The sequence below is a fragment of the Ambystoma mexicanum genome, chromosome 5p (genome assembly GCF_040938575.1).
Source record: "Ambystoma mexicanum isolate Mex_15411 chromosome 5p, UKY_AmexF1_1, whole genome shotgun sequence".
NCBI lineage: Eukaryota > Metazoa > Chordata > Amphibia > Caudata > Ambystomatidae > Ambystoma > Ambystoma mexicanum.
In genome coordinates this window covers 9,278,461-9,289,765 of record NC_090930.1, presented here as the reverse complement: position 1 = coordinate 9,289,765, position 11,305 = coordinate 9,278,461, and the positions used below count along the sequence as shown (strand labels likewise).

General features: G+C 44.5%; 1 protein-coding gene across 1 annotated transcript in view; it reads right to left on the bottom strand.

The window, feature by feature from the left end:
- Window positions 1-3,042: 3,042 nt before the first annotated feature.
- LOC138480448 (vomeronasal type-2 receptor 26-like) overlaps window positions 3,043-11,305 on the bottom strand; it is a 117,036-nt gene continuing 108,773 nt past the window's right edge. Inside the window, exon 4 of the mRNA XM_069612233.1 lies at window positions 3,043-3,956. Coding sequence (XP_069468334.1) covers window positions 3,043-3,956 — 914 coding nt within the window. The remainder of the gene's footprint in view (window positions 3,957-11,305) is intronic.

Genomic DNA, 11,305 nt, shown 5'->3' with positions numbered 1-11,305 from the left:
CTTTATCAGCTAAACGTATAGTGAGAAATGCGGTGACCCAGAGCTGATATTCAGGAAGTGTATCACCCTGGAAACTAGCCATGGCTGCCAATCGCTCTCCCATTCCCCTACTGGACCCTTTATCCATACTTACCCTCCCTGCCAGACACTAATAACCTCTCCCCAAGTCTAACCCCAATGTTTTCATCCCTCCCTTGTGAAATTCCCCTCTTGCAATCCTCCTTCCTTGCCCTCAGCACTTATCCCATCATATATACCATCTACAGGAAGTGCCATAGCCCACAAGCATCAGGGCACAATCCACAGGGAACACTTACAAGAAATAGAACGGCACAGACGAAACAGTTATTTAAACAACAGGGTTTTTAACTTCCTTCTAAACGGGGCGAGATTTTCTTCCTCACAGGAAATTTCGGGAGAGCGTTCCAAGCCATGGCTGCTTTCAGAGAGAAGGAACTGCCTGTTCCGGACTGCGCGCAGGTTCGCCATACTGGAGCTCAATGCTCTGCTCGGAGCGTGTCTAATTAGCATTTGTGTAGGTATTGTGTAAGATCCTTGCCTTAACTGGACACATGTTCTTTCCTGGGGATGTTACAGACTACTCTTAGCACGTTATTTAGTAGAATCTGGAGTCTGTGTATACTCTCTTTACTTGCTCCCCGAAGGAGGGCATTACAGTAGTCCAGCCGAGACATAATGATTGCGTGAACCAGGGTTTTGCCGTTTTTGCTGGAGACCAGTAGGTTTATTTGTTGTAGTATTTTTAGATGGTATTGGACATTTTTAACGATGTTGTTTACTTACGCATCAGCACTCATAGATGCTTCTACCACTGTACCCAGTGTTTGAACTGTTTCTACCACTGGGATATGAGTGCTACTGGTATCAACCCGGAACTCAGTGTATGCTTGACCCAGCTTATTTCTTGTAAGATTTTTGCCTAAGATCATGAGTTCCGTTTTAGACCCATACAGGCACATCCTGTTTTTTAGCATTCCTGGATGGATGAATAGATCATCTGTTCTCCTTCTTCCTGTCTGACCACTCCCACAATCCGCAAATGTCACTACTAGGAAGAGCTAAAACTTTGATTACCCTCCTGAAATGGCCACTCTGGCTGTTCTGCACTCTGACACTTCCACGTTTACACACGCCTCCAGAATTACATGGGGGGGGGGGTGCTTGAATTTATGATAAACAAGGCTTAGCCCTTCACCCCATTCACCATTTGATTTCCCATGTGCTACAGCTCATGCCCCCCCTCCTCGAACCAATTACAGTTCGTATCAAACTATCAAAGACTTTCAAATGTGCACAGGGTTTGGCTTGACTCGTCGCAGGACCACTTTGATTTTACGGTTCACAATTTTACACTTTCAGTTTAATACCTAACAGAGACCTTTGAATGGGACGTGGCCCCGGACCACCCTGTACACAGTCACTTACTTTGCCTTTCAAAGTTAATTTTCTCTGTTAATATTCAATTATATTCACGTCGCTCATCACATACCCCTTATGCTTTGTTCTTTGTGGATTTCTTCATACAATGTTGCCATTTTCAACCTTGCTTCTAACACAGACTGGTCTGCTATCAGTTTCCCCGACTCACTGGTTGGTCTGACTTTGATGGAGTGGCTTTGTTGTAGGAGCCAAGGACAGTGCCATGGCGGCAATTGCTCCTCCCTGACTTGGCTATCGATGCAGAAGAGCCCCAGGTATCTTCGACAAACACTGCACCTCTCTTCAGCTTTAATTCCCGGTCTTATATTTCATATCTTCAGGTTTTTCACACTATCCTCCTACACTTGAGAAAAGAAACCATTAATTTGTCAATACTCCAACTCCCGACGGGGGAGGTCTCACCCAGACACCCAGATGTACAAAGCTATAATTGGTGCAGGTCAGCCTTATCCTGTTTTGATTACTTTAGACTATATTAGTGAAGCTATGCGGTCAGAGCCAGGACGTTTTAATGTTGTCCTCTATCCCCAGGTAAATATGAAAAAATCTTCTAAATCAGACTTTGCCTGACTTTCGAGATCCATGAAGAGCTGAAAACCATCCAATTTAAGGAAGCCTTTGTTAATCTACACTCCACCTACAGGAGCACCCTCCCCTTCCTTAAAATAGGGGTCAGGCCCTGCCTACTTTGCTCAATCTAGTCCGCGTCCTAGGTCAAGATGGGTGGGTCAAAAAGATCCATCTTCAGTTCTAGACTTCGATGACCTGAGATTCCAGCTCTACTGCGTGACCTCGTGTTGACCTTTGGTGTGGTACAAACCATTATGAAAAGAAATATATACAATAAAATAAATAAATAAATACATACATACATTAAATAATAAAGACCTGACTAATAAACAGAAGAAGAGTGAGTCAAATGGCAAAAGTAATCTCTTTATTTTGAAGTGCATAGATTGCTGTAGTTTTGCTCTCACTATGCATGCTGCTGCTGCTGACGATTCATAGACTTAGATCATATGGGCATTTTATAGTTTATGTATTATGTACCCCATTGTTCATGACGTCATCCGAAGGTACAGTCAGGATAATAAGCAAATATAGTTATGATAACTTGATGGTAAGCTATTACTTGAGGTCTAATGTCTTTTGATCCGTTTTCATGTCGGTTTTTATTTTTACTGTTTATATCATTAGCTGATTATGTGACTGGTCTACTTTTCTGTGCTTTGATGGATGCTTAACTAAAGTGTTTTAATTTGAACTGAAATTCCACTCTACAATGATCAAAGGCACAAGATAAATGGCACATGATCAATGGAACAAGATCAATGGCACATTGTCAACGGCACATGATCAATGGCATATGATCAATGGCACAAGATCAATGGCACATGATCAACGGCACATGATCAATGGCACATGCCAATGGCATGTCTTCAGCGGGTCTAAGTCCTGTCTGTGGACTTAAACATTAATAAACCCGAGTGCTGGTAAGGGGCCGTACAGTGATAATGAGAAAAGTAATAATGATAGAAAAAGGAAGGGTTCTTAAGAAGAGACAGCCCAAGCAATCTGGAATCATTTAATTTTTAATTGTAAAGCTGGCCTCTGCATTAAGCGTTGCCTGGTGTTCATGTCAGGCCTCCACAGGATAATATAACACTTGGGAATGAAGATACAGCCCAGAAGTCCAGAACCTGAAGACAAGATGGCAAAGATCTCCACGGCCACCATGTACTTTCCCTGTGTGCTCAGGTAAGCGGGGATGAAGGAGACCCAGACGGCCAGGAACACAAGCATACTGAAGGTCAGGAACTTGGCCTCGTTAAAACTCTGGGGCAAATTACGAGCATGAAAAGCAACAACAAAGCTGACACTGGCCAACAATCCCAGATACCCCAACATCAGGTAGAAGAAGAGAACAGAGCCCTCGTTGCACTGGAGGATAGTGGTGTCCCCCATCTGTATCTTCACTGGGAAGGGGGGTTTGAGAAGTAGCCAACTTGTGCATATGAGTATAGGAACCAATGAACATACAAGGACCACCCCGTAGGTCACTCTGGTACCGTACCACCTAGAAGAGCGGTTGCCAGGATCACGGGCATTAAATGCTACAGTCACAGTGATGGTCTTAGCCAGGACAGTGGAGATGCTGATGGCAAAACTGACACCAAAAGAGTTTTGCCGGAGCATGCAGGTCCCCCGCTGGGGATGGCCAATGAAGGTGAAGGAGGAGAAGAAGCACAGCATGAGGGCGATGAGGAGCAGGTAGCTCAGTCCTCGATTGTTCGCTTTAACGATGGGTGTGTCGTGATACCTCCAGAAGACCCCAAGAAAAAAAAGGGCCATTAGGAAGAGGAGGCTGGTCAAGCACGATAGAGCTGTTCCCAAAGGCTCGTTAAATGAGAGGAACTGGAGAGTTGTCGGGTCACATTGTGTATGTCGTGCATTTGGCCAGTGGTCTTCAGGACAATTCCAGCAGTTGATTGAATCTAGAAGGAAAGATACATTTTCATTAATGTTGAGAAAATGCAATGACAGTTCTTACAGAATGCAGACATTTGATTTCTTGTGCTCATTTTAATATATTTTGGTTGCTTGAACAAAACTGTACATCTTTCTGTGAAACCTTCAATGCCATAACTTCCAGATAACTCCCTCCCCTCCCTTGAAGTTATCCACAAAACATGAAGTTGTTCACGAGTGGCTGTAAACCCATTCATTTGCCCCTCCTCGCCACCTCATCAGGACCACAGTGCCAACCGACCGAAGGTCCTGACCAAAGGCCCCTGTCTGGACCTCTCTTTCTTCTTCACTCTGACCCCATCGGCCACTTAGATCTGCAGGCGCTTATCTTCCCTAATGGATTCCACAAGGCGGCACGACTGAAATGGGCTGAGCAGAACTGCCAGGAAAGCCCATCAGGGCTATACTTACTCATTAAGTAATTATTTTGTTGCACTCCTTCGTGGAACGCATCGGAAGATTATTTAGTTTGAATTTGCATCCTGCACACAGTTGTGTGCTTCCACTCTGCAGCCTCAGGGCCCATGTGGCCCAGCAGTGGGGATGTATACTGCTGTGACCTCTCTATTTTTCATCATGGCCACCGCCTTTGCAGTATCTCTAGGCGCCATCCTCCATTTTGTTCTGTACTCAGTGCTTTTTGAAAAAGTCACATCTAGGTGTGTTTTTTAAATTAACTGTAACCTCCATTTTGTGGTACTTAGTGCCATTGGACAAAGTCAAACCTAGATGTGCTTTTTAAAATCATTGCAGCCTTCATTTTGTGCTGTTCTTCGTGCTTTTGGCAAAGTCGAATCTAGGTGTGCTCTTATCCAGTGCACTGATTTGGCCTCATTACAAGCATGCCTGTCTGGAAATAACGGTGCTGGGAATGTTACCAGCACCGTTGTTTCTAGACTGGCACACTACGGGTTTGCCTGCCGCAGCCGCTGTGCCCGACAGGGCTGACCCTGCCAGGCACAGTGGCCATGGTAGGCAAGCCGTCACGGAATCACCAGCACTGTTAACAACGGTGCCAGTGCTTCTGTGGTCCCCATTCCTATAGAGTCCATCTATGGGAATGGAGACTTACAAATTGCCGACGCCTGACTTCCCATACTGTCGGGGTTGTAATCCCCTGGTGTTACCGGGAAGTCAGGCACCAGTAATTCATTCTGAGTCCGGTGGCAACCTGCCGGTAGCATGGACAGGGTTACCGATGACTAAGAATGAGGCCCATTGTCTTCCTTTTTACACCACCACCTCCTCTGTGCCTGCCGGATGCCAGGCACCCTTGGTGAATTCCTGTGCACTGTGCAGCTCCCTTACTCATCTCTCTCATGACACTCTCCCTCTTACCTTTCTATTCTAACTGCTATTCTATCAATTATGCTACCTCTCTTACAAAATCAGAAATAAAAAAGCTGAATAAATCTTTCCTGGACTCTAATCCTGGCCTACCTATCGAAGACAGAACAATATATGCCATTCTGGATCATGACCCAACTATTGTAATTAAACAAAATCTTAAAACCTTATTGGATAAAGCTCTCGAGCTGGAATGGATCAGTGAACACACACAGAAGTTTTTGTTTAATAACCATCCCAGGATCCCAAACTTCTACACATTACCAAAGATCCATAAAGACACCACTAAACCACCAGGAAGACCGATAGTTGCAGGCATGGAAAGCATTAACCAACCGCTATGTATCTATATTGATTTTTTCCTGCAGGCTCTTATTCAGAAAACCCCTACCTACACCCGCGACACCACTCATTTCTTGCAAAAATTAAATTCTATAACTCTTCAACAGGACAACCTAATGTTTACCCTCGATGTCAGAAGTCTGTATACGTCAATATCACATGACCTTGGGATAGAATCAGTCGAATGGCTATTATTACAAACATCTGAAATCTGTGCACAGAAAGAATTCATACTGGCCCTTTTACAGTTTATTGCAGAAAACTCTTACTTTCAATATCGTAACCAGTTTTACTTACAGACATCAGGGACATCAATGGGGGCCACCATGGCACCCCCATATGCCAACTGTTTTATGTACAAGTTTGAGATGGACAATGTACTTAATAAACCTGAATGGAACATAGACATTTATTTATGGACGTGTTACATTGATGACATTTTTGGCGTATGGAGAGGTACCAGGGAAGATTTTGATGCTTTCTTTGAATACCTGAATAGCATCGACCAACGTATTCAATTCACAAGAAAAATTTCATATGACATGATCACATTTCTGGACGTTTCCATCAAAAAACAAGAGACTGGCTACAACACCTCACTGTTCCGCAAGCCAACTGACCGCAATAACCTTTTACATCGCCTAAGCTTCCACCAGCCCAGTCTGCTCAGAAATCTCCCGTGTAGCCAATTGCTATGGGTCAAAAAAATTGTGAGTGATCCTGGAGACTGTTTAGCTCAACAACTCGCGATGAAAGAAAAATTCCTAGCACGTGGTTATAAACAAGAAGAACTTGAGATGGCGTCAGCTAGGGTCAGCACCCTGGCACGCGAGACCTTACTGTCTACTCAAAATCCTAGAAACAAGAGGGAACTTAAAACACCTGTGTATGTATCCAAGTTTTCGACTCAGAACAATAAGATTAAGAAAACTATTAAAAAACACTGGGGAATCTTCAAAAAATATATCAGAGTACAAAGTTTATTCAGCAAGTTACCAGTGTTCGCATACCAGCGCAGTAGGAATCTGAGAGATGAATTGGTACACACTAGACCACCCCTTAAAAAGAGCCCATAACTCAACGAACCGGAACATTCCCTTGTCTACACTGCACCAATTGTAATTCAGTAATCAAGGGTAACATCATCAATCACCCCAGAACAGGGAAAAAGATTTTTCTTCAAACCTCTGGGACCTGTGACAGTATCTATTTATGGCATCAAATGCCCGTGTGGAAAATTCTATGTGGGCCAATCCACAAGAGCGGCTAAAACAAGGTGGAATGAACACCGTTCTTGCATCCGGAACGCAAATATGAACTAGGCGGTAGCACGCCACTGGGTTGCAAATGGACATAATTTGACACAGATGAGATTTGTAATTTTGGAAGTACTCACAAAACATAATCCACCTGAAGATTTGAGCCAACGACTAAACCGCAGAGAGGCCTTTTGGATTGATAAACTCGGGAGTCTTACTCCCAATGGAATCAATGAAGAAATTAATTACCATTGTTATTTATGATCCTGTATTTCTACTGCTTTGTTTGTTATGCTCCTTGTTAGCATTGTCAACACACTATAGGATGACTTACTGTAAGATTATGTGCCTAATGGATAACCCTGCTGTATTTCCTGGAAAATAGTCTGGGACCCAAGGTGCCGTCACTTGACGACACCATACATAGTAGGGTTGCATTTTTTTCAGGGATTCTCTAAACTACTGCTGCACATCCTGGACCTCAGATCTAGGATCTATGATGTCGCCCAATGACATTATCATTGGCAACATAGCAACAACATGCATTCTATAGTACCATGATTTATCTTTAGGCATACTATGCATTTGTACCTAATGGTTTTTTAACATACCTTGTTGTTTAATTCACTTTCACCCTCAATAGCACATATGAATTCATTTTAATTCACAATAAACGCAGAGGCCTGATTAGGTTTTTGGTTCCGACCGCGAGCCCATCTTTGGGTTACTCGCTACACCACTTACTGTTGTGTGATATATTCCGTTACAGTATTTCTTCTATTTCGATGTTTACTTTATTGTGATTTTTACTTTTTATGTCATCACAATTCCTCATTTACATATGTGAGGCCAGATAAATATCTTAAACCATCCATATCAAGCCCACAGGCCTGATTGCACACACTGATTTTCACCGCGCACCCATTCCGGGCTGCAATGCGGTCACATGTTATTGAAAGGAAGCATTGCCCTAGCAACGCCTCGATGCGATAGCCGCAGACGCGTTCGCGCCAGCAACAGGAGAACATCTCCTCTCCTGTGTTGCGAATGGTAAGTCTGCACTTTTGAACTTGAATATGCCTTCTAAACTTTTTTCTTATTACGGACTTTTACTGATTCCAGCCCATTTGTTACAGGCTGGGGCTCTGTGCTGATTCTTGTCAGACAGCTTTTTTGAGTACTACACAGCTTTCTTGAACATATTGTGCCACACATTGCATACAACTAATTTTCAGGTAATTAGTTCTCCTTATTAGCTTTAAATTGGCTATTTACGACAAATAGAGACTTATAATTTTTATCTTTCGTTTTTTCCCATATTCTCATCTCAATCTCCCACTTTTGAAACCACAACTGAAATGTTTTTTTTTGACTATATTGCAATTATGTATGATATGTGTGTGTCAATTTACCTATTTGAATTGGTTTCTTTGAACATGTGTCTTACCTTTAGACTGGCCCTGATGAAGGAAATCAATCTATTTCCGAAATGCATTGGCAATTTGGTCTGATTCATAAACTAATTGTGGCAAATTCTTCCTCACTAAGAAAATATTAGTGACTTCTCACTCAGGAGATTATTATTTTTGATAAAATTGTTTTGAAGAACAACTTAAGCATTATGTTTTCATCATTTTTCAACTAAAGTCAACTTTTTTCACCTCAGAGTTTAACTTTTAAACTTGACTAAGCATATACCCGGATTGGGATTTATGGAGAGCGGCTATGTGACCTGGTAGTACACTTGGTCTCCTGCTTCACATGTATTTTGAGTTTGGGTGTCTCCAAATTCATCATAGCCAGCTCCTGTTTGAATATTTTGATACAAACAGTTTGAACTAATCATCTTATTGTTTACAATTGTTGAGAAATATGGACTAATTATCAGTGGTGCCCACTCACTTTCCTTCTTGCTCTACCTATCGCTGACACCTATGTCAATGCCACTTCCAGATAGACCTTTACAGACATCCTCTTCACTGTCCCCTCTCCTGGCCTCTGGCCCTCCCATCTGGTCTCCACTCTTTCCCCTTTCTCCTTCTCACCCATTAATGGTGGCACTAGGTGGGAAGTGCTCCTGGCATCCTTCTCTCCCTCTAGAGGCATCATTATTATCTATCACAATGGCACTATCATGGACCTGCTCTTCTCCTTCTCGATCAGTGCATGCCTTCTCTCATAAATGTCCTCCCTTCTCCTGCCACCACTTCTTCCTATCCCCTCACTTGTCCACCACCTCTAATGGGAGTACCATGCACCTGCACCCCCCCTCAGAAAATATTCCAAGGTGGTAACCAGCTTCAGTTAGCGACTCTGAATGCTCACTCTGCAGTCAAAATCTCTTCTGACATCTGTCTCCTTCTCGAAGACCTTGATTTGGACGTCCTCACTCTTACCGAGACGTGGTTCAATTCCAGCTCTGTCACTGCTGTTGACACTCTTCTTCCTGAGGGCTACACAATCCTCTCCAACCCAGACCCAACAGCCCTGGAGGTGCAATGTCCCTGATCTTCCCTGAGTGGGTCCCTGCCTCCATCATACCTACTCAATCCTACTCCTCTTTTCAATGCCTCGTCTGTAGACTTGGGGTCTCCCCCACTCTCTCCCTCACCCTCACCACTATCTAAAGACCCCCTGGCCCTTTCTCTTTCTTACTCTCTGAATGGCCTGACCTTGCTTTATCCCTTTCAACCACCTCTTCCAAACTCCTCTTCCTTGGTAACTTTAACATCCACCTTGAATCTCTTGAATCACCCGCCACTCAGTTTTGGGTCCTCTGTGACTCCCTCTCTCTCACTATTCTTCCTTCCGGCCCGACTCACTCCTCTGCCCACACTCTTAATGCTCTGGTGACATCCATTTCTCTAATCTGATCACCACCCCTTCTCCTGGTCTGACCACTCTCTCGTTTCCTCCCACCTGGGGCCCTTTTGCCCTTGTGAGAAACGTGGCGGTATTCTCCCACCTACTTCCCCATGATCTTCCATTTAGGAGGACAGGGAATGGTGATCACTTTGGGATCAGGATAGAATACCCAAGGGAGAGACATGGTATTCCCCATTTCCCAATTATACACCAAGCCACTCTCCCTCAGCCTTAATGGGTTATTTCCAATCACACCCCATCTCCCGCGCCGCATTTCCAAGAAGTACTTGGACGAAGAGGAGGCGATAGGGAGCAATGAGGATTACTGATAGAAACAGCATAGGAATACCAAGTGATGCCTACCATGTAACACCTTTGAATTGTCCCACTAATAGAGCCAGGCAAGGCCAGGCACTTTATTCTGACTATTCACACCTGACTCCACTTGACTCTTTACACCAGTATTAAAGGTGTGGTCCTGCCAAAGAGTATGAGTGAGCTGGAGTCTCTGACGGGCCCAGGAGAGCCAAGAAGCAGGGAGCTGCAGTAAGAGAAGCCTGGAGAGTCCAGAGGAGAGCGGCATGCTGAGATGCTGGGCTGGTGTATTTAAGGGTTGCAGCGTGGCTAGGCAGCCGTGTCTCCAGAGAGCCTGAGTGAGGCAAACTGCGACCTGCTGGCGGAGTCCAGACAGATGCTTGTTCCTTTGCGATGTGTGCCGGTCCCAAGGGGCAGGGGGTGATACCCTGACCTCACACCCCTTAACCCCAGGAGCTGCTCGCCCAGCGCCGCACTGCCTGGGTGTGTTTCTATGGGAATAAGAGGAATCTAGCGGCGTGAGGATGGCTGGAGCAGGAGCGAGAGCTTGAAGGAGAAAGCAGAAAGTAGAGAGGTAAGCAGATAGAATGAGAAAGCAAGGAATAGGAGCATGCTCAACGGGCGTGAAGCGAAAGACTATAAACTGAGGGTGCAAGAAACCCGAAGCAGGAAAGGGGGTGCATGTGACTCGACAGATTGAAAAGCAAACTGAATAAAAGTCAAGAGAGGGTGCAAGGTCTCCAGAAACAGGAGAGAGGGAGTTAGTGACCCAAAACAGTAAAGTAGGGTGCAAGTGACCCGGCAGATTGGAAAAGTTAAAGATAAAGTGAAACAAAGTAAAGAAAGGGTGAGAGAGACCCGAAAGCTAGAATGGAGGGTACGGAAGACCAGCAGGTTGACAAGAGAACGTGCAAGAGGCACGAAATAAGAAAAGGAAGCTGCAAGGGTGCACAAACAAAGGAGAGAGAGTGCCCGGGGCACGATAAAGTCAAGAAGAATGTGCAAGAGGCACACTGTAGAAGAGAGGAAGGTGCAGGTGTGCACCATAGAAGGAAATAAAGGTGAAAGAGAAATAAAGCCACACTGGAAAGAGCACAAGAGGGAAAGGTGCAAGAAGGAGGAGACAAAGAACAGAGAGAGGGGTCAGAAGGCAGAGGGGTCGCACAGGGGAGGAGCCAAAGGCAGGC